At 45.8% G+C, this 26,524-nt stretch overlaps 1 protein-coding gene and 1 long non-coding RNA gene across 4 annotated transcripts; one reads left to right on the top strand and one right to left on the bottom strand.

The window, feature by feature from the left end:
- Positions 1–2,895: 2,895 nt before the first annotated feature.
- On the top strand, positions 2,896–25,575 carry LOC133512425 (uncharacterized). Of its 2 annotated transcripts, none has more exons than XR_009798188.1 (4): positions 2,896–3,068; positions 11,046–11,261; positions 16,714–16,854; positions 22,871–25,575. It is a non-coding gene; the product is annotated as an uncharacterized LOC133512425 (long non-coding RNA). The 2 variants fall into 2 exon arrangements; XR_009798187.1 differs by having other exon boundaries at positions 16,714–16,906.
- On the bottom strand, positions 6,358–26,398 carry marchf4b (membrane associated ring-CH-type finger 4b). Of its 2 annotated transcripts, XM_061842041.1 has the most exons (5): positions 26,267–26,398; positions 25,498–25,930; positions 13,247–13,402; positions 11,038–11,230; positions 6,358–7,196 (listed from the first exon to the last, which is right to left on the bottom strand). In XM_061842041.1, the coding sequence occupies exons 2-5, from the start codon at positions 25,849–25,851 to the stop codon at positions 6,775–6,777; spliced, it is 1,125 nt and encodes a 374-aa protein (XP_061698025.1). In that variant the 5' UTR covers positions 25,852–25,930; positions 26,267–26,398; the 3' UTR covers positions 6,358–6,774. The 2 variants fall into 2 exon arrangements, with proteins under 2 accessions (XP_061698025.1, XP_061698024.1); XM_061842040.1 differs by having other exon boundaries at positions 25,498–26,398.
- Between the last annotated feature and the right edge of the window lie 126 nt (positions 26,399–26,524).

Below are 26,524 nucleotides of genomic sequence, written 5' to 3'. Positions count from 1 at the left end.
GTCAGAAGTTGCAGGCTGGCCATCTGTCGTCGATCATAAAGAAAAATCCCATTTCATATTCAAAAGATTTCACATGATACCTTTTAAAGCCTTTGAATCCGCCACTAACATTGTTGTTTTTATGGTATGCCGTTTTTCCGTAGTACAGCTTAGATGCAGTGAGGATGTCAAAAAATGCAAAACACATTTTCACAAAATATTCAATTTGGGGACCCTGGTTCGATCCCGGCCCCCACCTGTGTGGAGTTTGGATGTTCTCCCCGTGCCTGCATGGGTTTCCTGCGGGCACTCCGGTTCCCTCCCACATCCCAAAAAACATGCAACATTAGTTGGACACTCTAAATTGTCCCTAGGTGTGATTGTGAGTGCAGCTGTTTGTCTCTATGTGCCCCATGATTGGCTGGCGACCAGTTCAGGGTGTACCCCGCCTCCTGCCTGTTGAAAGCTGGGATAGGCTCCAGCACTCCCTACGACCCTCTTGGGGATAAGCGGCAAAGAAAATGGATGGATGGATTCAATTTGGGGGGGGGGTACTGGACAGATGTGGGAATACTGTGGATATGAAATGCCTACAAATTCCCAGTTTTTGTGGTACAGAAGAATGAGATCAACAAATTATATATTATATTAGTATATTCAAAACATGTTCCACCATTGATGTGACGAGAGGAATTGGGAAAATGTGCCACGGTCTGATGAAACCAAGGTTGAGCTTTTGGACCATTTTTCAAAAAGATAAGATAAAGAAAAGAAACGACACCATTCGCTGATAAGTGGTATTGTTTCTTTTCTTTAGTTGGAACGGGACGTTGGACACATTTTAAAGAATTCCAAAACATTCCTAACAGCATGGGTGTGTAGACTTTTTATATCCGCCGTTTACTGTACTTTCGCAGTTTGAGCCAGTCATTCACTCCAGAGAATCATCGTGGCACCTCCCATCTGATGTTCACTTGGATGTCATCTATCAACTAAGAAGCAAACAACACATTTTTTCCCTACTTTCGACATTTGCATTCAAACACGATTCACTTTTTTTGGTATGTTTGCTACTTTTACACGACCGGGGAAGTCGTGATGTTGGGTTGGGTTTGGTTATTTCCCCCCCTCCCCCCCGCCGTTTAAGTAGAGTGACCAATAGCAGACACTTTCTTCAAAGTGACATTCAGGGGACGCGAAACAAGAGCAATGAAAGAGCATATTTGAACGGGAGCACTTGAAAGGCTGCGAGATGACTGGCGCTGTGAGCCATGAATACTGGATGGAGGCAATAGACTGCAAGTGACACCCGTAATTTGGTGCGTTCACTGTCCCTCCCCTCCACCTTCATCCTTCTCATGCATACTGTGAAATATTCCTGTTTTTAGAAAAGGTGTCAAATGCCTGGAAAGGAAATGCTAAAATGTTTGTGATTGCGCTTGTTGTGTACAGAATCAGGACAGTAACGTTCCTCGCAGCCCCCATTTTAATGGTGGTTTTATTTTATTTATTTTTTTATCCAGGGTGGGGGGGGGGGGGTCATGTTCAGGAACCAGCTGTCGACTTCCAATTATCCAAGGTCGGCTCATTGGGCCAGCAGCGACGCTCGGGTTTCGCTCTCCCCAGCCGGTTTGTCCAATTCTTCTGAGGTAATCCCAAGAGATTCCCAAGGCAACCGGAAGACAGTCTCTCCAGCGCAGTCTGGGTTGTCCCCGGGGACTCCTCCCTACGGGACTTTCGCAGAACACCTCACCAGGGAGGTGTCCGTTGAGCATTCTAACCAGCCCAAACCCCCAAGCCCCCCCGAACTCTCGCTGTGGATCACCGAGCTTCTTAGCCTTGTGTTCGGAACCACCACAAATGTTTTCATCGGGGTGCATGGACGAAATGGAGTCTGTTGAAGCCCCAAAACGATGACTGCAAATTTCCTGCTAGGAGTTTGCCAAACTACAATCTTGGGAATTACGTTTTGAAAAGAAAATGGCCGACTTCCCGTTCACTCGCTGGCTATGCGTCCTTGAGACTTTTTCTCGACAGATCCACCCAGTGGAACATTTCCGACCTGTCAATCACTCGTACAATAATAGCCAATCAGATAGCGGCATTGTCTTAACCCCTGGCTTGACGCTCCCCTGCCGCCATGTTGTCCCACAAGCAATGCTGGTTGTCAGTAGCGTGCGCTTGGAAAAGTTAATGTTACGAAGGAAATGGTCCTCAGATGCGTTTGATGAACGTGCAATTCTGATGAAAGCTATCCTGCTAGGTTACAAGGGGCCCGCTAGATTCATTTTCCAAAGCCTAACACACAGTTGACAAAGTGTCTACGATGGATTAAGGCTGGCGGAAGAGTGCACGTACAACTAAATGTGGACAATATCAACAAACACAACGCTGTATGTTCGAAGGTACTAGGGGAGAAGTATCTTCTCTGCGTTTGAATGAATTATTATCAGTGCTTTATACATTACAGGAGAACAACTTTCACTTTGTTAGTGTATCACTGACCTGCTGATTGAAGTAATGTTTTATGCCGAAGAGTCGGGTTAATGATACGCAAATGCGTGATCTCATGCATGAGAAATATCTATTTGCCTATTTGGATCACATCAGACTTTTAAGACATAGCACTGGGTTCTTTCATCAATTGGCGGCATGTTGGCGTATTCAAAAAGCGATTCACTCGTCAGAAAACTAACACAGAGTAATTCCGAGAGGGCGTATTATGAAATGAATATCCATTTGAGACTGTTGATTTCTTGAAAATCAGCAGCAAACACCATTTTGTATTGCTTCTCACTGTTACGCGTATTAAAGTATTAAAGCTCTGGAACAAAAATTCCCTGAGAAATGTTCTGCTTTTTCTCTCTTGGTAACGTGTTGTTGTTTTCCTTTTTTGTTTCCGTAACTGCAGGCCCTTCGCTGATGCAACGCTGACACAAAGATGCTGCCTCCAGTTCATTTAACGACGCTCGCACATTTGGACAGCAAGTAGCTCTTTCCTTTCCATCCACCTTTTGAAGTTTGAAGCGAAGGTCGTCAGAATTCAACACAAATATGAATATAGGGAGCATGACCAAACAGAGCCTGCGGTAAGTTTTCGTCTCGATTCGACCATCTTGCGTTAAAATGCGCAGTTTCTTCGTAATTGGTACACGATGTAAAAAATTTAGGGATCCATCCATTTTCTTACCCGCTTATCCTCACAAGGGTCGTAGGGATTGCTGGAGCCTATCGCAGCTGTCAAGGAGCAGGAGGCGGGGTACACCCTGAACTGGTTGCCACATACAGTCAAACATTCACAATCACACCTAGGGGCAATTTAGAGTGTCCAATTAATGTTGCATGTTTTTGAGAAGTGGGAGGAAATGGGAGTGCCCGGAGAAAACCCACGCAGGCACCGGGAGAACATGCAAACTCGACACAGGTGGGTCCGGGTTTGAACCCGGGACCTCAGAACTGTGAGGCCAACGCTTTACCAGCTAACCCACCGTGCAGCCCAGATTTAAGTATTAATATTTAAAGATTTTGTTTCAGATTTTAATTTTGTAAGAAAAAATATTAAGACTTCTTGTACTACAAATTTCTTTTAACATTACTCTTTATTTAATTTTTCCTTGGCTCTTCTGTGTGCCTCTAATAAGCTGTCCTATGATATCAATTTTTTTTTCCAAGTATAAATATTTTAGCTTCTCATTTCTCACTTGGATGTCGAGATTTATCTTCTTAAAGGCCAAGCCAGAACATTGATCTACAGTGGATATGAAAGTGTCAACATAACTCCAGAGAAGGCAATTTTTTAACGTGGAAAAAATAGAGCGAGGAAAATAAATTAGGGATGACATCAAACAAAATAACCATAAAATAATGACAAAAAGAAAAATACCACAATGGTAACACAAAAGATAATATATCTATTTTTTTTTACGTCTCGGAAATTTATGATTCATAACATTTTTCTGCAATGTTGACTTCGCGTGAGAAGTAAAGTTGGCAGTGCCCTACCATATCCAGTAGATGGCGCTATTTATTGCCCCTTTGCTTTTTTATAGTTAATACAGCTCATGATTCCCATGCAAAATAACATATTTTGCCATTACACCCGAAGTTTGTCAAATGTGCCCGAAATAGGAAAAGTTACCGTTTTACAGATGAGTTATGATAAAACCCGATAAATTCTCCCAAGCAACAAATTGTTGAGCAATTGCATGGAAGTGACCATGAACATACTGTACATCGAAGATGAAATTTTGCTGTACCTGCAGAAAAAAAATAACATTTAGAGATAGTGTATAGTCTACTTTTTTTTTTTTTTAAGTTCAGGCGGTCTTCAATCGTAGTTCCAAGCAACACGCACTTTTACATAAATCAGCACAAGCCGTAGTCTATCATTAAGTCATGCAAATGCAGTAGCAAAGTCATAATTACAGTATATTTCAATGAGGAATCTCAGTAATTGCTGTTGTTATCGAGTAATTGCCTTTTTAAAAGCCTTCTGATGTTTTCAGTGACATCACAACAAGCGTTTCGTCTCTTTATTGGCGGCTCAACCAGCGCAGAGTTGCAGGAAAATCATGAACATGTTTTTGCTATTTTCGTAAGATCCTTTTGAGTTTGATTTTGTCAAGTTAAATGTCTACTAGTGTACTGTAATATCAAGCGATATAAAAAGCTTCCAGAAATTTGCAATATTTGTTGAACAGTACACAGCTAGCCTGCTTACTGAATCACGTTGCTCAGGAAAGGTAAAACCACAAGCTCATAAAAGGCTAACATTAGCAAAAAAAATGTCCCCAATCTAGCAAGCTAATTTATTTTGATCTTTGCATGTATTCTTTGCTTGCAGTGAATTAAAAACAAAGTGTGGGGAGTTTGACTAATGTGCAATTCTAATAGCATAATATTTACGTTAATTGCATACAATGAATACAGTGAAGAAAATAAGTATTTGAACACCCTGCTATTTGCAAGTTCTCCCACTGAGAAATCAAGGAGGGGTCTGAAATTTTCATCCAAGGTGCATGTCCACTGTGAGAGAGATAATCTAAAAAGAAGAATCCAAAAATCACAATGTATGATTTTTTTTAATGAATTATTTGTGTGATACAACTACAAATAAGTATTTGAACACCTGATAAAACCAATGTTAATATTTGGCTCCAGTAGCCTTTGTTTGCAATTACAGAGGTCAAACGTTTCCTGTCATTGTTCACCAGGTTTGCACGCACTACAGGAGGGATTTTGGCCCACTCGTCCACGCAGATCTTATTTAGGTCAGGCAGGTTTCTGGGCTGTCGCTGAGAAACACGGAGTTTCAGCTCCTTCCAAAGATTTTTCTCTTGGGTATAGGTCTGGAGACTGGCGAGGCCATGGTAGAACCTTGATGTGCTTCTTACAGAGCCACTCCCTGGTTTTCCTGGTTGTGTGCTTTGGGTCATTGTAATGTTGAAAGACCCGGCCACGACCCATCTTCAGGGAAAGAGGTTGTTTCCCAAAATCTCACAATACATGGCCGCGGTCATCCCCTCCCTTAATACAGTGCAGTCGTCCCGTCCCATGTGCAGAAAAACACCCCCAAAGCATGATGCTACCACCCCCATGCTTCACAGTAGGGATGGTGTTCTTGGGATGGAACTTATCATTCGTCGTCCTCCAAAAACTGTTAGTGGAATTATGACCAAAACATTCCATTTTGGTCTCATCTGACTACAAAATTCTCTCCCATGACGCTTCCCGTATCATCCAAACGGTCATTGGCAAACTTAAGACGGGCCTTGACATGTGCTGGTTTAAGCGGGGGAACCTTCCGTGCCATGCATAATTTCAAACCGTGACGTCTTAGTGTATTACCAACAGTCACCTTGGAAACGGCGGTCCCAGCTCTTTTCAGGTCATTAACCCTGTCCTGTCGTGTAGTTCTGGGCTGATTCCTCACCATTCTAAGGATCATTGAGACCCCACGAGGTCATATCCTGCATGAGATTGACCATCATGTTTAGCTTCTTCCATTTTCTAATAATTGCTTCAACAGTGGACCTTTTTTCACTAAGCTGCTTGGCAATTTCTCCGTCGCCCTTTCCAGTCGTGTGACAGCTCTTTGGTCTTGGCCATGTTACAAATTTGAGACTTACTGATTGTATGGGGTGGACAGGTGTCTTTATGAAGCTAACGACCTCATACAGGTCCATCTGACTCAAGATAATACATGGAGTGGAGGTGGACTTTTAAAGGCAGACTAACAGGTCTTTGAGGGACAAAATTCTTGCTTATAGACAGATGTTCAGATACTTATTTGCAGCTGTATCACACAAGTAAATCGTTAAAAAAATCTGATCTTCAATCTTTTTAGATGATCTCTCACAGTGGAGATGCACCTACGATGAAAATTTCAGACCCCTCCATGATTTCTAAGTGGGAGAACTTGCAATATAGCAGGGTGTTCAAATACTTATTTTCTTCACTGCATGAAGTTTTGGGTTTATTTTGTGAAATGTGAGAATCCTCAAAGCACCTCGTGGTGAGATTTACTCAGAAACCCCTTCTAGGCTAAGGAACCGAGACGGATTGAATGAGCAAACATTATGGTAAGGTCGGATGTCTGCGCGTTCTTATTTAGAATCCTCAAAAGAACAATTTTCCAGGCAGCTCGGCAAATGAACCAATTTATATTTTTATTCAATCCATGGAAGGACAGCGATGATGCAAACAAAGAAGACGGTATCAGTTCAGAGCAGTCTTACTGCTTTGGGAGCTTTCCTCCGCCCCCTCCACATGAGAGATAAGGCCTCATCTGACTTCTCAGACTGTAGTGACTCTCATGACCAGCTCTCTCGCGTTACCGTTGGCTGGGCCGCGGGGCTCCGACGGCCTCAGATGGCTGAGCAGGTGCAGAAGGTTGTAGGGGCAATGCGGGTCGCCCACCGCGCTGCCGTCGGCGTTCACCCCCGCCCCCGGCCCTCCTGCGACCGCCGCCGCCACCACCGTGGTAGAAGTGGAGCCGGCGGCCGTGGAGGCGACGGCCATCAGCGAGGAGGTGGAGGGGGACACCCCGAGCCCGGCTTGGTAAGCTGGGCCGGGCTGATGAGTCCTGTCGGCCGCGACGTCTTTCAGGTCCACGTTGTCCATAGACTTGTCGTAGTTGAGGACCTTCCACTGCTGGTTGACGGCCTGCCAGCGGTGGAAGATCCGGAACACGGAAGGCCCCTCGTGGACAATCAGCGCTGCGGAGGCCATCAATTAGAACATTCGTTAGGTTCTAGAACCGTTTAGCGCAAACAAGGATTCTTTTGATGCACAAAAACTGTCAATGTTGCATTTTATTTTGTTTTGTTTTGAATTCAGGTGAGCAAAAAGTAAATTGTTTTGCTTTCGGGTGTCGTTCAATAATCTCTTAGCGCACTTTGAAATTACTTATTGATTTTGTGTTCTTTGAACTCTCGTCGGAGAGGAGGACAATCCATTTGTAACACAAGAAGCTCGGAGTGCACATTTCGGCTTAAATAGTCATCTCGGCTTCGATGCTGCCGTCAGCAAAACTTTCTTCATCGTAAAAACTAAAGGCACCACAATATGAGCTACCCGTGCAGAACGGATCGGGTTTGTGCGAAAACGTCTGGATTTACAAAACTTGAAAACCGTACAAGCGGGGCTTGTATGTGTGTGTGTGTGCGTGTGGGTGTGTGTATATATATATATATATATGTGTGTGTATGTATATATATAGAGAGAGAGAGAGAGAGAGAGAGAGAGAGAGAAGAGAGAGAGAGAGAGAGAGAGGAGAGAGAGAGAGAGAGAGAGAGAGAGAGAGAAGAGAGAGAGAGAGAGGAGAGAGAGAGAGAGAGAGATAGAGAGAGAGAGAGAGAGAGAGAGAGAGATCTCTCTCTCTCTTCTTTCTCTCTAGTTTTTTTTACATGCCCCGCCTCCTGCCCTTGAAAAGCTGGGACTTTAGAGCAACTTCAGGCTTTTTTTTTTTCTTCACCGCTTATCCTCACGAGGGTCGCGGGGAGCGCTAGAGCCTATCTCAGCTGTCAACAGGCAGGAGGTGGGGTACACACTGAACTGGTTGCCAGCCAATCGCAGGGCACATTGAGACAGTCTCTTTCACAATCACACCTTGGGGCAATTTAGTGTCCAATTACCGTTGCATGTTTTTGGAATATGGGAGGAAACCGGAGTGCCCAGAGGAAAGCCATGCAGGCACAGGGAGAACATGCAAACTCCACACAGGCGGGGCCGGGATCGAACCCGGGTCCTCAGAACTGTAAGGCCAACACATTACCGGCAGATCCACCGTGCCACCCAGAAATGTGTATATATAGATATATGTATACATATGTGTGTGTTTCTATGCAGCACGTTGGATGACTGGTTAGAGCATCTGCCTCACAGCAAACCAGGATTCAAATGCCTGCTTGTGTTTTCTCCAGGGACTCTGGTTTCCTTTCAAAAACATGCATTAATTGGAGACTCTAAATTGCCCATAGGTGTGATTGTGAGGGGGGGTGGTTGTTTGTTTCCATGTACTCTCTGATTGGCTGGTGACAAGTTCAAGGTGTAACCCCGCCTCCTGCCCGTTGACAGCTGGGATAGGCTCCAGCACGGCCCATGACCCTTGTGAGGATAAGCAGCTCAGAAAATGGATGGATGGATAGCTTTATTATACAGCACCTTTTTCACATTTGACAGTACATTATGATGCATTCATTGGAGACTCTAAATTGCCCATAGGTGTGATTGTGAGGGCGGATGGTTGTTTGTTTCCATGCGCTCTCCGATTGGCGGGTGACAAGTTCAGGGTGTAACCCCGCCCTCTGCCAATTGACAGCTGGGATTGGCTCCGGCACTCCCGCCACCCTTGTGAGGATAAGCGGCTCTGAAAATGGACGGATATATTTTTCCCGACATCCTCTGAAAATCAACTCAAACCGCAGCGATCGCCTCTAATTTTTTCTACATTGTTTCGCGAGAGGCGAGAAATGATGCCCGTTCGTCTTTTCAACACGCCCACGCGCACATTAATTGAAAGTCCGCCAGATGACAAATTCATCTCTCGAACGACTCCGCTGTCAATCCTCACAACAGTGACGGTAATCAAGACCCCCGCCCCGCCCCCCTCCTCCTCATCCTGCTTATTCCTGCGACGACACTCAAAGAGTTTTCCTCATACCGGATGCCATCCCACCATCCATCTCACAGCAGGACGTTGATCTTAAAAGGGATGACGCTACAAATGTCACTTTCATCATCACATGCAGAAGATACTCAAATACCCCCCCCCCCCCTCCCGACCCCCACCCCACCCGTCCTTCAGCGAGGGACTCTCAAACTGTCACTTACTTCGAAATCTATTCAAATGTATGCAATTGAAACCTACTTCAAAGTTGAGCGTGTTCATGTTCTATGGATCAAACAATCCGTGACGCAGTATCGCAATAAGAATAATAACATTTTTTTTTTCGTTTCATGAAACTCATCCAACAAAATGTGCGTTGAAACAGACATTGTGACCGCTCCAATGATATCTAACGGAGGAAATGTATGAAAAAAAAAAAAAACAATTTGCCCTTCCAAAAATAATGCTGAGGAAAATAATTCCACATTGTCACAATTATGATTTTTGCTGGGGTTTTGAGCTCCGCTGCATTTTACACTTCATATTCACTGAAAATTCATGTCTTCAGTGACTATAATTTGCATGTTTTTGGAATGTAAGAGGAAGCCGGAATACCCGCAGAAAACTCCCACAAGCACGGGAAAAACATGCAAATTCCGCGCCGGGATTCAAACCTGGGACCTGGAGACCATGGAGCAGACGTGTTTACCACTTGTTCCACCCTACTGCTGAGTGACAGTATTGGACTAAGTAGGGTTGCAACTTTGGGCGAGCCGAGAAACAGCGTATCACAGGAAAAAAAAAATCAAAATTCAAATCATATGTCAAAATTAGGGTTGCAAAATTTTCAAAGGGAGGAACTTTTGACATGAATTAACGCTATCGAATGCAAATGTGAGGCATTAACGTGCATGCAAAATTGCTATTGACTGTTAGAAAGAACCTAAATGCCTCATTTGATTAGAATCCCAGACTGACAATGAAAATATGTCAGTGATTGACGTTCACCCAAAAAGTGGAATTGCAAAACATGAACATCCATCCATCCTCTTTGCCACTTATCCTCACAAGGGTCGCGGAGAGTGGTGGAGCCAATCCCAGCTATCATCAGGCAGGAGGCAGGGTTCACCATGAATTGGTCGCCAGCCAATCGCAGGGCACATAGAAACAAACAACCAATCGCAATCACAATCACACCTAGGGGCAATTTAGAGTGTCCAATTAATGTTGCATGTTTTTGGAACGTGGGAGGAAACCGGAGTGCCTGGAGGAACCCCCACGCAGGCACGGGGAGAACATGCAAACTCCACACAGGCGGAGCCGGGATCGAACCCGGGACCTCAGAACTGTGAGGCCAACGCTTTACCAGCTGATCCACCATGCCGCCAAACATGAACATGACAATATAATTAAACATTCATTAATGGTTTACAAGGCGGCACAGTGGAACAGCTAGAAAATGTTGGGCTCGCAGTTCTGAGGACCGGGGTTCGAATCCCGGTCTTGCTAGTGTTGAGTTTGCATGTTTTCCTCGTGCCTGTGTAGTTTTTGTCCAGGCACTCCGGTTTCCTCCCACACCCCAAAAACATGCAACATTAATTAGACACTCTAAATTGCCCATAGGTGTGATTGCGAGTGCGGCTATTTGTCTCGATGTCCCCTGCGATTGGCTGGCAACCAGTTCAGGGTGGACCCCGCCTGCTGCCCGTTAACAGCTGGGATAGGCTCCAGCACGCCCCGTGACCCTTGTGAGGATAAGCGGTTGGATGGGTAATAGTTTATTATCTATCGAATAATGTGAAACTCGTTTATAGTTTCCTAGCTACTTTGGATTTGTACTTTGGCCATCAAGTGTATAATAACAGGGGTTTTCAATCCCCTCAAAAATGTTCCTCACGTGTCTTATTCAGCGCCTCTGACATTTAATCTCCTCGTCTTTTTGAGCTCACCGATGCAGACGACGTCCATGAAGCCGTACATGCCGTAGCAGATCTGGAAGAGCAGGTCTTGGCGCTGCCAGCGCGCTGACGGGCTGAACGAGGACCACACCAGCCAGGAGATGCTGGCCATCAGGAAGAGGGAGCCCAGGATGGCCGCCGCGATCTGCACTTTCTCGATCACCGTGAGCGAGATGGCCTGCCACTGCCGGACCAAACAAACGCACACACTTTTGGTCAGTCATTCATAAATTGTGACATTCAAGTTCATGTATACAGGGACACACAGTGAAGAAAATAAGTATTTGAACACCCTGCTGTCTTGCAAGTTCTCCCACTTAGAAATCATGGAGGGGTCTGAAATTTTAGAGTTCACTAATGTCCACTGTGAGAGAGATCATCTAAAAAGAAACATCCAGAAATCACAATGCATGATTTTTTTTAACGATTTATTTATGTGATACAGCTAAGTGGGAAAACTTACAATGTAGCAGGGTGTTCAAATACTTATTTTCTTCACTGTATCATTGAATTCAAATGTAGTATTGGGGGGAAAAGCAATTCAGTATTGCAGTTCAAAAAGTGAAAAGTGTATCAAATATAGATTCACTACATATAGAGGGAAATACTTCACAATTTTGATTATAGCTTATAGGGAAAGAAATCTTTAAATTCCCCAAATTGACAATTTGGAATATCACATGAAAAGCAATCACAATTATTTGTAATATCAAACTTTGAATTAGAATGCAGTATTGGGGGAAAAGAATTTCAGTATTGCAGTTCAAAAAGTGAAATGTGTATCAAATATAGATTCACTACATATAGAGGGAAATACTTCAAAGTTTTTGGTTATAGATTGCATGGAAATAAATCTCGAAATTCCCCAAATTGACAGTTTTGAATATCAAATGAAAAGCAATGACAATTATTTGTAATATCAAACTTAAACAGCAATTGGCCTTTAGAAATGTAATAATTTCCTGTGTTGTATGAATGATAAAAATCCGGTTCTTCCACAAATAGATACTTAAAGGCAAATTCCAGTGGTTTGGAGTAACGATGTATCCAATAGGTCACGTAATATGTACTCTATCTTGACAATGTGATGTTAAATCGTCTCTCATTTAATCGTGTTTTGAGAAGATTTTTATCGACAATTACGAATTTTCAGGGGCGCCGCCGTTCGAATCGCTCGATTACATGGGACGCCATTTATGCCCAGCGCTGTTTTCTCAGATTTGTCCTCTTCTGATGAAGAAATAGCAGTATCAGTTGATCGGGAAGACGGAGGAATACTTCCATACAGATTTGAACCTGTGTAATCAATGGTGCCAAGCGGCGAGCTCCGCCGCCCGGCTGTAAATAATGTCGAATATTCGGATGGTTCTTCGGTCGGAATGACGCGGCGTCTGACGAGCTTGGCCGGGTAGCGAGCTCACGGCTCCGCGGCATTATTTACAGCCACAGGTTCAAAATAAGTATGGAAGTATTCCTCCGTCTTCCCGATCAACCGATACCGCTATTTCTTCATCGGATGAGGATAAATCAGAGAAATCAGCGCTGGGCATAAATGTAAACAAGCCTTTGTTGTGGCACGGTACAGGTCACATCCGCGCACGTAGGTCATGTGACTTGCGAAAATGGCGGCACCCCTGAAAATTCGTAATTGTCGATAAAAATCTTCTCAAAACACAATTAAATGAGAGAGGATTTAACATCACATTGTCAAGATAGAGTACATATTACGTGACTTATTGGATACATTCTTACTCCAAACCACCGGAATTTTCCTTTAAAATAAAAGTGCTACGTATGTAGTGATGTATTACCAGCCCTCGGTTCAAATAGTTCTCACAGGACTAGACGAGAAGGGGCGTGGGGGCATACCAAGTTTGCACATCACTTTTAAGCAAGTGCCTGGAAATTGAATACATGATGTAAATAGATTGCAATGGCGCCAAAGCACTTTATATTGCGAGTTATTCACCCATTTCACCTCCCACTCATGAGGCAGAGTTGCGATATAAGGTACTCTAAGTTCTGCGTTATGCTCACAAATGCTTCAGTCTGGGAGAAGAAAAATTTGTCATCCTTTTTTAAGTGTAAATTCAATCTGTCCCACGCTATCAGCGTCTGGGGCAATTCGGAAAATCTCGAGAACCGTCATCGAAGCGCCGACTGGTGAATGTAAAGTTTTGAGCGCGATCCACGTCGTCACCTGCAGTGGGTTCTTTGTGCTTATGGCGATGACCTGGTACTTGTAATAGCAGAGCTCGCAGGCCCAGGAACCCCGCTCGCTGATCCACTTGATGAGGCAGGGTTGATGCGTGCAGCGGACCGAGCCGCTGCAGCGGCACGGGCTCAAGAGCTCCCCCTGCAAAAAAAAAGAAAAAGAAAAAATGAAATACCGTAACTCCCGGCCTACAGAGCGCACCTGGTTACAAGCCTCACTGAAAGAGGGTACACAGAAAGGGTTTAACCCTAGCGCGGCGCTAAAAGGGCCGGTTAAAATAAAACTTAACGTTAAATACAGTGAGGAAAATAAGTGACACAGCTGCAAATAAGTATTAAGTACACCTGAGAAAACCAATAATAATATTTGGTACAATAGCCTTTGTTTGCAATGACAGAGGTCAAACGTTTCCTGTAGTTGTTCAGCAGGTTTGCGCACCCTGCAGGAGGGATTTTGGCCCACTCCTCCACACAGATCTTCTCTAGATCAGACAGGTTTCTGGGATGTCGCTGAGAAACGTGGAGTTTCAGCTCCCTCCAAAGATTTTCTAATGGGTTTAGGTCTGGAGACTGGCTAGGCCACGCCAGAACCTAGGTATGCTTCTTACGGAGCCACTCCTTGGTTTTCCTGGCTGTGTGGTTCAGGTCATTGTCATGTTGAAAGACCCTGCCACTACCCATCTACAATGCTCCGACTGAGGGAAAGAGGTTGTTCCCCAAAATCTCACAATACATGGCCGTGGTCCTCTCTCCTTAATACAGTGCAGTCGTCCAGTCCCATGTGCATAAAAGCACCCCCAAAGCATGATGCTACCACCCCCCATGCTTCACAGTAGGGATGGTGTTCTTGGGATGGAACTCATCATTCGTCTTCCTCCAAACATGGTTAGTTCGTGGAATTATGACTGAAAAGTTCCGTTTTGGTCTCATTTGACCACAAAACTTTCTCCCATGGACATGCACCTACAATGAAAATTTCAGACCCCTTTATGATTCCTAAGTAGTGGAACTTGCAATATAGCAGGGTGTTCAAATACTTATTTTCTTCACTGTATCACTGAGACACGGTAGTAACACACCAGCAACATGCTAGCACAACGCTAACAGGGCCCGGTGAAAGTCACTTCCTCGGCACATACATTCCACCGGTCTCATCCTTACCTTTTCCGCTTGAGTGCCCCCTCACGGCCGTTAGAAAAAATGTACAAATTAGCCGCATCACCGCATAAACCACAGGGTTGAAAGCATGTGAAAAAAGTCACGGCTTGTAGGCCGGAAATTACGGTAACTTGGAGCCTCTTATGGCATCTTCAATGAACCTAACGTTCAGGTTTTGTTTTTGTTTTTTTGGAAGTGTGAAAACCCAGATTGGAACCCTGAAATGTGGAGCAAATACGCAAACCACTTTCTACTGTGCTGCTAATTTATGCAATGACAAATGAAGATAAGCCTGCGCAACTTTTAGTTCGAGGTGGAGTAGAAAAAGGCCGGTCCACAGATGGTCCGAGTGGGCGTGTATTGGCAGGGCCGTCGGAACACTTGTGACGTGTCCAGCGGGACTCGACACGCTCGCTGTGACTGTCCCCACCGCCGCCAAAAGCTGAAAAGCCGGGCTGGAGAGCGACCGGGAGCATCTGACAACAAACGCGGTGTTCCGGCCCACATGCGCGCGGCGTGATAACTCAAATGTCCTTTTGTTGATCACACAGGAGTGGAAAAAAAAAAAAAACAGAAAACAAAATGGAACAACGCGGCCCTTTGTTTTCAGATGACGCAGATTTTGCATTGTTTTTCCGTGTTTTCTTCCGTGTTATCCCCCCCCCCTCCAAAAAAAACAAAACCCTCACTGCAATGCCATGATGCTAAACTAGCAATAGCTTCTGGCATTACTTAAAGGCGTGGCATGCGTCCAAGTGCTCTCCATTAAGGGAAATTGTCGCATAATAAAAACTGCAACAGAACGTGAATGATTTTTTTTTTTTTAAGTGGGGGCAACCGCACTCAGACCACAAGCATTTCTTTTTATGAGCGCCGGCAATGCAACAGACCTTGGGAAAATGGGCAAATAAAATGGTTTTAATATGGTCTTATTCAAGTTCGAGGGAGGGTGGGTGGTTTTTTCCAATATCGACAAATATCAATTGAGGGCAAGTGCCATTTTTTTTTTATAGCAAAATTCAGACTTTGCAGGAGCGCTCCAAATTCAGATTGCGAGGGCATCTCTTGTGCACAGACTCCTTCAGATTTTCAGATGGATTTAGGTCTGGGCTCTGGATGGGGCATAGATTTTATCATTCTTTTGTTTACACAGGTTAATGTATATTCCACAAAAATAAAAAGTATAAAATTGCCATCCTCAAATTTGTCCATTTGGAAATTGTAATGTTTAAACTTGCAACCCAATTGTAATATAGCAGTTTTTTTTCCTTGAAAAAAAAAATCTTTTTCCCCCCCAATGTCATAAAATAAAACTTTGCATTTTCATATTTTACATACAACTTTTACATTTACATACTCTCTACATCACGGGTGTCAAACTCAAGGCCCGGGGGCCAGATCTGGCCCGCCACATGATTTTATGTTGCCCACGGAGGCAAATTGTGTGTATCAACTTCCATGATTTTTTTTTTCTTCAAATCTGGACCAAAATTTCAAATTGTCATATCATGAATGATAACATTGAGCTATTACAAGGATTTTTGTGTTACCAAACAACAACCGTTGGAAAAAAAAAACTTTAGCCTTGATTTCTGATTCCAAAACTGGTTCATAAATTTCACGCATAAATATGATGATGAGGCAGTTAAAGATTTTTTATCGTTTCACAGCCATAACGGCCCTTTGAGGGAAACCACAAGTACAATGTACAAATTCAAGACTAAACCTGGCCCGCCAAAGCATATCACGTGGCTCCTGGTTGCAAAAATAAGATATTCATCCATTTGTTGTGTATTGATATGAGGCAATTTTACATTTGTGTTGTTTTGCAGTCACCACGGCCCTCTGAGGGAAACGCTAACCACACTGGGGCCTATGACAGAAATGAGTTTGACACCCCTTGTGTTGCCGATGAACCCAAGAAAAGTGGTGGTCGATCAATAGTCTCTTTATTTATAATGAAACTCAACGCTTTATGTCAACACCCCCTCCCAAAAAAGAAAAAATCCTAATGCTAGCGTTTCTCTTATCTGTCAGCCTTCATCGTGCAGACATAAGCTTGGAATCCTCTTCCTTCTTCTGATTGTCCCACCCCCTGACAGTCGGCTAAAACTCTTGTAAAAGAAAATGCACTTAATACAGGGGTCTCAAACTCAATTTCGCTTGGGGCCGCTGGAGGCGGAGTCTGGCTGAGGCTGGGCCGCAGCCTCGGCGCACGTGTACGTACGTGGAATTTAAATTAGAAATGAAAAACAATCCCATCTTCTCAAACATCTTTTTTTTTTTTGTTTACAGCATCAAGTCCGGTCGATGTCACACGCCCGGATAGCCATCTACCCCACCGTGATTGGTCGGCTCATCAGCTGCGCGTACGACACCGCGAAAGTGCCATTCATGTAAAATTCGAGGGCCCCATATTGAGGTGGGGGCCACAAGGTAGCGTCTCGCGGGCCGCCAATTTGAGACCCCTGACTTAATACAACTGCAGGTAGCAAATCATTCCCACCTGTATGTACTGTATTTTTGTTATTGTTGTATACTAGTCCCCATTTTTAAGAACAAAGGTGATGTTCAGAGCTGTGGAAACTGTAGACGAATAAAAATGATGAGCCACATGAGGCTAGACTCATGACAGAAGTATGTATCTGCGAGCAACAGTATGGTTTCATGCCTAGAAAGAGTACCACAGATGCATTATTTGCCTTGAGGATGCTCGTGGAAAAGTACAGAGAAGATCAGAAGAAGCTACACTGTGTCTTTGTGGATCTAGAAAAAGCCTATGACTGAGTACCAAGAGAGGAACTGTGGTACTGGATGCGCAAGTCTGGTGTGGTGGAGAAGTATGTTAGAATAATACAAGACATGTATGAGGGCAGCAGAACAGCGGTGAGATGTGCCGTAGGTGTGTCAAAAGAATTTAAGGTGGAGGCGGGACTGCATCAGGGATCCGCGCTGAGCCCCTTTCTGTTTGCGGTAGTAATGGATAGGCTGACAGATGAGGTTAGACCGGAATCCCCTTGGACTATGATGTTCGTAGATGATATTGTGATATGCAGTGAAAGCAGGGAGCAGGCAAAGGAACAATTAGAAAGATGGAGGCACGGGCTGTAAAAGAGAGGAACGAAGATTAGCCAAAGTAAAACAGAAGGAGGAGGAAGAGTGAAGCTCCAGGGAGGAGATGGCGAGGGTGGATGACTTCAAATACTTGGGGTCAATAATACAGAACAATGGCGAGTGTGGTAAGGAAGTGAAGAAACTGGTCCAAGTGGGGTGGAACAGTTGGCGGAAGGTGTCTGGTGTTCTATGTGACAGAAGAGTCTGCGCGAGGATGAAAAGCAAAGTTTATAAAACAGTGGGACGGATTAGAGACGGTGGCACTGAAGCAGAACTGGAGGTGGCAGAAATAAAGATGTTGAGGTTCTCGCTCGGAGTGGACAGGTGGGATAGGATTAAAAATGATCTCATTTGAAGGACAGCCAAAGTTGGATGTTTTGGAGACAAGGTTCGAGACGTCGATGGTTTGGACATGTCCAGAAGCGAGAGAGTGAGTAAAGTGGTAGAAGGTTGCTGAGGATGGAGCTGCCAGGCAAAAGAGCGAGAGGAAGACCAAAGAGAAGGTTCATGGATCTTGTGAGGGAAGACATGAGGGCACTTGGGGTTGAAGAGGAAGATGCACGAGGTAGGCTTAGATGAAAAAAGATGACCCGCCCTGGCGACCCCTATCGGGACAAGCCGAAAGGAAAAGAAGAAGACTAGTATTATATCCTGTAGCGAGTAGCAAGCCAGCATTTGGGCTTCCCGAATCGGTGTTAGTTTTCCAATTTCCGACTGTCTGCGAGGCGACGGAGGTGCCGCAATGTGAACGGATGAGCGATTGTCGGGAGTGAGTCGGGGCGGGGCCAGTGCAAGTGAGGTCAGCGGGGGAAATCGAGTCAGCGGGTGAGTCGACAACCAGAAGGAAAAATAAATTATCTCAATGTTTGCTCAAAATTGATTGGATTAGCTCCACATTTGCATCAATTTCTTCATACCCAAATATACAGAATTGAAATGCACAAGGTTTGATGATAATATAAACGAAACACAAAACGAGTGGAAACTCTTTTGCGGCGCATGGAGCCAAATATGCAATATGACGCAGTGCCCGCTTTGCATTTGAGTGCCGTCTTGAGTGATGATTACTTGAGGAATAAATTGGAGCGTTTTAAGTGAGTCGAGACACCAGGAAGCCCACTTCCCGGGAGATTAATTTAAGAGGTATGACGGGGGGGGGTTCTATTGGCGTTCAAATGAGCTCCGTTGTGTCTGAGATGAAATGGGGGGAGGGAGGCCTGGATCAAGATGAGCTCTTATGGTTTTTTTTTTTTAAATTTGCTTTCCCCCTGGGCCATTTCCAACAAAATGGCAGCACGTCTGTCCCTCCGTAAGACGCAGGAAGCATCACGCCGAGGCGCATCGGAAGAAAGCCTCGAACTCGTTGCCCCTCCAGGCTTCTTATTGTGCCGCAGACGAGTCCGAGCGCATTAGCCGGGTTGCCATTTAGCAAGCAAAAGCGAGGATTCGGAGGTGAAGACGAGATGCGAGCGGTGGCTCCAAAATGGCACTTTTACACCCTCCCTCCCCCCCCGCGCAGGACTGCTGCATTCTTTTTCGATCAAATTGTACATCATTTGCCAAAGACCTGGCAGGTTCCCAGCAATTATTTCGGTGATGGAGCTGAATAAGACTTTTGAGGGCAGTGGGCTGTGGAAAGGAGCGCAGGCAATTCGGAGTAACCCTGAGCTAAATTACCGGCGGTGTCGTGATGGGACCGGAGCAGCTGCCACACTGGTTAACATACTCTATGATCCATTAAAGTCATTAGGACGAAAAATGAAAGGAGCGCTCGTTACTTGTGCGTCACGTAAAGCGGCCTTCATTTGAGCTCTTGGGCCGTAGAAGGTTCAGAAAATGATGGCCTGAAGTTGTATTTCGGATTTTCTTGTTTTCTGATGGGAAACGGGCAGGGATGACAACCACAGAACGGGAAAGATCAGAATTCATTTTTTTTTCCGAACCGCTTATCCTAAATAGGGTTGCAGGGGTGTGAGAGGCTATTCCAGGGCACTGTGGGCGAGCGGTGGAGGTGGCACACCCCGAAATGGTTCCCAGCCAATCGCAGGGCTACACAAAGACCAGCCATTCGCTCTCACATTTGCATCCGTCCATCCATTTTCTTAGCCGCTTATCCTCACGAGAGTCACGGGAGTGCTGGAGGCTATCCCAGCTGTCAATGGGAGGGAGCCGGTGTACACCCTGAACTGGTCGCCAGTGAAAAGGTTATGTTAGGACAGCAACCTGCGCCAATACTCAGTTCCAGGAACTCCCGTAAGTGCACCTGCCTTGAGTGTCCGTCACAACAGAGGCGGTTCTCCATAGAATCAACTAACCCTTGGGTGTCAAGTCACATCAGTTAGATCCTGTTTTGAGACTTCTCCGCCGACGACAGCTTTCCAACATTGCCTAGATAATCTTTGTTCTGCTTTCACACACACACACTTGGGGTTGGACTACAGCCTTTGCCTGTGTCACACTGTGTGTCACAGAGCGCTCTGTTCGTCAAACTTGTGTTTGTCTGGAGTCCAGTTATTGACCGAACCTGGAATTGGACAAACACGCGAAAAGACCCCAGAAGGAGCGCCTTCCAACATCAGCCAATCGCAGGGCACATCGAGACAAACAGCTGCACTCACAATCACACCTCGTGGCAATTTGGAGTGTCCAATTAATGTTGCATGTTTCTGGGAAGGGGGCAGCATGGTGGATCAAGCTGGTAAAGCGTTGACCTCACAGTTCTGAGAACCCGGGTTCGATCCTGGCCCCACCTGTGTCAACGGGTTGCCAGCCAATCACAGGGCACATGGAGACAAACAGCCACACTCACAATCACACCTAGGGGCAATTTAGAGTGTCCAATTAATGTCGCATGTTTTTGGGATGTGGGAGGAAACTGGAGTGCCCGGAGAAAACCCACACATGCACGGGGAGAACATGCAAACTCCACACAGGCGGGTCCGGGATTGAACCCGGGTCCTCAGAACTGTGAGGCCAACGCTTTCCAGCTGACCCACCGCGCCGCCTTCTCACATTCACACCTACTGGCAATTTAAAAGTCTTCAATGAACCTGCCATCCATGTTTTGGGGACGTGGGAGGAAACCGGAGTACCTGGAGAAGACCCAAACAGTACGTAGAGGAAAGTATGTTGCGATCGTTTGCGGAAACCGCACTTTTGTTATAACTCAGCCATGTTCTACTGCTGAATAGTAGAAACCAGAAAAAGGTCGGAACAAACTTTTTGCGATGGAAAAAGAAGAGTGTACTGTTTTAGACGGTCAGGTGTGCGTATTGTATTGTCATAGAACGCAATATTCTGTCGACCAAAGTACTGGAAATGGCGGTATGGTGAACTCTGATTTGATTTTAAGGGCTGTATATTTTTTCCCGGCTGTTGTCAAGCGCAGTGTTAATTGTCCCATTGCGTAACGTTACATTAGCTTAGTATATTTGAAAATAATTTTTTATTCTCGATACTTTGCTAATATTTTCATACAATGTTATTCATTATGGTGATGGAAGAAGAGAGAGCCACTGTATGAAGATGGCAGAAATCAGAACACGCGTAGCCTACTCGAGACGCACGCCGCCAGGGCCGCACGTGAACGCGCATTCAATTCACGCGCGGAACGAAAGCCTTTAATTGTTTATTGTAAATTGAACTCCCACGCGCGACGTCTGGCTTGACTCGGAAAGAATGAGGAAATTGTAACGCGGACACAAAAAAAAAACAAAAACCTACGTTGCGGCTGTGATCATTCCGCCGATCCAACCTGGCGGCGAGGCGCTTCCCTTTGTTGTGGGATTCTTACGTAACGACGATCATCCTCATTATCTCGTTCTGCGCAAACAAGAGGGTTATATTCAGAATTAGTCTCTTTGTACGCCGAGAGATTGTAACACAAAGAGAGAATTAGGTTGTAAAACATTTGATCTGGTTCGAAGGGACTGCGGGCGCCCGGTTTTTCCGCTTAGGTATTTTTAGACACGGCAGGGCAAGGACGCTTGGATCCGCTCCCTCGTTTGTTTTAGCGGAACGGTTGCTCGAAGGTTTGAAGGGGAAGGAAGGACGACTTTCACTGCTCCCGTGCGAGCGCGGCGATGCGAAAAGTCCACAAAACGGCGGAATCTTTACAGCGTGGCGTCATGTTTGAACACCCCTTGTCTTGTCCTGCCACCTTTTTCCGTCGCTTAGGCACTGTAAAACCCTAAAGCGGGTTTCAGACTTCAAAACAGTTCCCAGGTGTTTTTCTGAAATGTCCGAGATTTAATTTAAAGAAAGAAAAATACCCCAAGGGTTCCGAATTCTGACACGTGGTGTGAACTATCCCGATCTGATGCTCGCGTGGGCCACGACGTTGAATCAGATCAACGTACGCATCAAGATGGAGGTCAGTGGTCTATTTAGCACGGTAGTTGCCGTTGTTTTTACACTTTAACGAAACCTTTTATCGGGTTTATTTATTTATGAAAGCAACAACCAGGATTAAAAACAAATAATCGGTTAAAAACTAGCTCTCCGTCAGACCATCTGCAATAAGAAGCTGTCATGTTTTCTCGAGCGTCAACGCTGACGTTATCACAAGATTCCGATTCATGAAAAATGTGCTTATCATCTCAGCAAACGTGAATCAATGAAATTCCTCTCTGATTCGGCCTGTTTATACAGATTGAGGCGTTTATCCATCCATCCATTTTCTTAGCCGCTTATCCTCACAAGGGTCATGGAAGCGCTCTAGCCCATCCCAGTTGTCATCGGGCAGGAGGCGGGGGACGCCCTGAACTGGTTGCCAGCCAATCGCAGGGCACATCGAGACAAACAGCCGCACTCACAATCACACCTGGGGGCAATTTAGAGCGTCCAATTAATGTTGCATGTTTTTGGGGATGTGGGAGGAAACCGGAGTGCCCAGAGAAAACCCACCCAGGCAGGTCCAGGATTGAACCCAGGATCTCAGAGCTGCGATTCCAGCAGTTTCCAGCTGAGCCACCGTTCAATCAAAACATGTCATGTCACTATCCGGGCCACTTATCCTCACAAGGATTGCGGGAAACCTTGGAGGCTATCCCAGCTAGCTTCGGGCGAAAGGCAGACTACACCCTTAACTGGTCGCCAGATATCGACACCATCGCTGAGCGGGAATCGATCCCACGCTGCCCGCACCTGAGGCAGGCGGGTGTACCACTACACCATCAGTGACTCTCGAAGCGTTTATATGGAGCATTTTCATTTGGTTTTGGTTTCTAACTGGATTCTGATCAGAATACAAGACTCCATGTTTGTTTGTTTTTTTTTTTTTTGCAAAGCACTGAGACATCTCTCACGCCATTTTTTTTTTTTGGTTTTTGTCTCGCAGCCTTGGGGATGCAAGTGTTGTTTGGAGAAGGATTGTCACATCATATACGAGCCGCCTCGCTCTACGTGACAACCTTAAAAGCGAAGGCAGAAGAGAGGAACGAGTAACATCCCCGCCGGCTCTATCGCTCAAAGGCATGCGGACCGTCCACTTATCTCCCCTTTCAGAAACGCGCAGGCTTCGCACCTCGCCAGATCCGTATCTGGGTTTTGGCGGCGAGACAACACCCCCAAACGCCGGGCCGGCTGGCGAGGGACGAGGCCCGGCGTTAAGAGATAAAACGGCGTTCAATCAAGCTTTATTGAGGAGCCGCGACGTATCGAGGAGACGTCGGTAACGCGGCGGGGAGGAGGCCGTGGGAAACGCGCCGGGTTCGCCGCTGCTCTGCATGCGCTGCAAAATGTGCTGACTGCGTCGAGCAATTGTGCGGGAAAGAGTTAAAAAAATTTTTTTTTTAAGCGCACATCAGCCTCTGGACCCCGTGTAATTAAAAAGTGGGCGCTCGGAGGTGAAACGATGCAGAGAGATGCGGAAAGAGTAATTAGCTTGTACGCCATTAAAAAAACGCAACGAGCGTGAAATGATCCAGTCGGTCGCACGTTTTGCATGAAGGCAAAGGGACACGTTAATTGCGTTCCTTCGCATTCTTCCGTCTCGGGCTGGCGCTCGCTTTGAGGCGCATGCAACGCAGACTCACTCACATAGTGGCGGTTTACAGCCGGCCGACGACAGCCGACTCTACACTCTCGTTTGCTGTCTCCCGCGGCACTCGTCGGGTCTGGCCCCGCCTTTTAAAGCCACAAACTCACAGATACTACAGTGTTGAATGTGAGGTCGATGACACCCCCCACCCCACCCCACCCCGGTCGAGAAAAATAATACCCAGACAGCACATACATATTTTGTATTGGTATTATGCACAGAGCTTTAAAATCCATCTGTTTTCTTAGGCGCTTATCCTCACAAGTGTTGCTAGAGTGCGTACAGTCGTTTGGTATACTGACATCAGCTTCTAAAGCTGTACGAAGATGGCAATGTTGTTGTGTTCTGTATTTTATATCTATGATAAATAAAGTTCTCGCGGGTTCACAGTCGTCGTCAGTATTTTACAAAACATTTTGCTGACAAAGTTGGACTTTCACAGATACCATGAGTCTGAATCTTTAAAAAAATAATAATTGGATTCCCTCAAAACTGCAATTGGCTGGCAACCAGTTCAGGGCATCCCCCGCCTCCTGCCCGTTGACAGCTAGGATAGGCTCCAGGGACCCTAGTGAGGATAAGCGGCTAAGAAAATGGATGGATGGTTTCCCTCAAAAATGTATTATTCCTGTCATAGCAAAACTTCCTTTGTCCTCATAAATTTTACTAATTCGACCGTGTACAATTATGACTGTCTTCATAAATTTGACAACTCAACACATGTAAAATAACATCCCCCCCTATGATATTATGACGTTGCTTTTGTAATATTACTTAATTTTGAACTACTATTTTTTCCTCAATTTATTTTTGCCTCAATAACTAGTACAAGACTGGCTTTTCTTATGTTGCAGTAGCAACGGAAGCCTCGCTCTGACATCGGGTTCTGTCGAACAAAACCTCGGCAGTGCAGGCAAGTACCCAGTGTTGTGTTAATGTGCGATGTCCATCGTAAAAGGATTTTCCAATCAATCCGCCGAGGCAAATAATGTGCCAAGAGAGATAATCCGCGGAAAATTAAAGTACTGTAATGGCTTGCCGTGTAGGCAAGGAGTGAATACCGCTACAGTATTTCATATAGCAACTTTCTACCGACAGTCGTAGGCCAGAAGACAAGGACCCACCTCAGACTAAATACCAACAATAATTTCTTTTGTCCAATTTAGAAATCATCAAAACGAATTGGCCTAGCATAACCCGACAGTGGCCTTGAGATGCCACAAGACGGCAGCAAAGACATGAAGTTCCTCAACTCACTTGCGTTTGTTTGATGCCACCAGATGGCGCCAAAGTAACACCATTCACTTTTTTGTGCAATCATCTATCGCATACAAAATATAATATCTCTGATATTGTGTTGAAACCTTTGTTTGAATGTGGTTTTTATCCCGCCACCACCCCTAAAAAAATAATTTCTATTGGTCAGTCCCCAAGTGGATATGTTATTTTTATGTACAAATTATTGACCAATGTGAAGTGTTGAAAATGGCCTGCTCTGTATGAAGATGTTATGTTAATGGAATCGACATACATGCCTTTATCTCTTCCCCCCCCCCCTAAAATCTCTGGAGATGATATAATGCTAACAACTCACTTATTTGAATAACTATTTTTTTTGTGTGTCATAATATATCGCTCATTGGTGTGTGAATTTGTGACTCTGCAGGGTCGACTATAACGACGATTAATTTGAGCTATAAACCTGCTTGGGTAACGAATTAAACTCATAAATATGCCACTGAAGTACTTTTTGCTCTTTTTTTTTTTTTTTTTTTTTAAATGCCATGAAATGTTTCTACTGTCAAATGTGTATGTGCCCTGGCTCAGTTCAAGGCCGGGAAACACTGCAGTACGGTGCACATGTACACGGTTCTCTGCAGCTCCGCTCCTTGAGTGAATTTGCGCATCGACCGAAACGCACTCACATGCTCCGGTCCCTGGAAGCAGATCCTGCACACGGGCGTCCTGAAGCCGCTTTCCGTGTAGCTGGTGAGGGAGAACCTCTCCTCCAGTTTGCCCTTCGAGCAGTCGTCGGAGGAGCTGCTGCATCCGCGCAGCGCCGCCGACAGCTCCGCGGCGTCCACCCAGCCCGGCACGGCCGGTCCTCGCTCGGCCCCGGCCGAGGCGGCAGTCGCCGCGGGCGGGGTGCCTCGCTCGGCGACGCCCGGCTCGCGGCTCTGCGTGGCTTGCCCGCTCATAGGCGGCCCGAGCAGGAGCAGCCTCAGGTCACCAAGCAGGACGCAGCAGCGGCTCTTCAGCATGCCCCGGCCGCGCAGCATCGGCCCCTGCGGGTCACAGCAGCACCGCGGCGGAGGGGCGCACTGCGCGTCCCCTCATGTGGCGCTCGGACGGGCTGACCTGACGGGGAGATTTACGAGCTAGTAGTATTCCGGTCCAACGTCTTTTAGCGTCGCTCCGAGACCGAGTAAATCCAAAAGGCGGACAAATCCCACGGACGTAAACAAGTGTCCGAAGCCATTGGGCGGAGTGAACCGGGGAGGAAAGTCAAACGTTAGATTGATGGGCTCGTGCATTTGACTAATAAGGATGTGGCCCGTCGGTCACCGCTGTCATCTTTTTCTTCTTCTTCTTCTTCTCACGGTTTCGTTTGCAAGCTTCGAAACTACAATCCGCCTTTAATGCGGGGGGAAAAGACGTCACTGTAGAGGGAAAATCGAGCCGGACGTGTCTTACCTGGGCAGCTACGCCGATTTCCTCATCATTTTTCCTCATCCCGTCCCCCACCCCCCTCTCACCCTCCCTCTTTACACATGCTGTCAGCGTCGCCTTCCGTGGGAAGCTATACGTGGACGCCTCCGACGAGGATGGGGAGGAAAATCGTCTTGCCCGTGGGCGAGGTAAAACAAAACAAAAAAAAAAAACACAAGCATCCGGTGAGACTTGTGCTGTGTGAGCAGCGGCTGTCGTCGGATGTGCGGCCGAGCATGATGC

The sequence above is a fragment of the Syngnathoides biaculeatus genome, chromosome 14 (genome assembly GCF_019802595.1).
Source record: "Syngnathoides biaculeatus isolate LvHL_M chromosome 14, ASM1980259v1, whole genome shotgun sequence".
Taxonomy (NCBI): Eukaryota; Metazoa; Chordata; class Actinopteri; order Syngnathiformes; family Syngnathidae; genus Syngnathoides; species Syngnathoides biaculeatus.
Note: the sequence above shows the minus strand (reverse complement) of the source record. Positions and strands in the feature narration are given on the sequence as shown.

Coding starts and splice junctions, on each gene's coding strand:
- marchf4b (XM_061842040.1), bottom strand. CDS start 25,851: ATGCTGCGCGGCCGGGGCATGCTGAAGAGCCGCTGCTGCGTCCTGCTT. Junction 13,403..25,497: donor GCTTCCAGGGACCGGAGCAT/GTGAGTGCGTTT, acceptor TTTTTTTTGCAG/GGGGAGCTCTTGAGCCCGTG. Junction 11,231..13,246: donor GCACAAAGAACCCACTGCAG/GTGACGACGTGG, acceptor TTGGTCCGGCAG/TGGCAGGCCATCTCGCTCAC.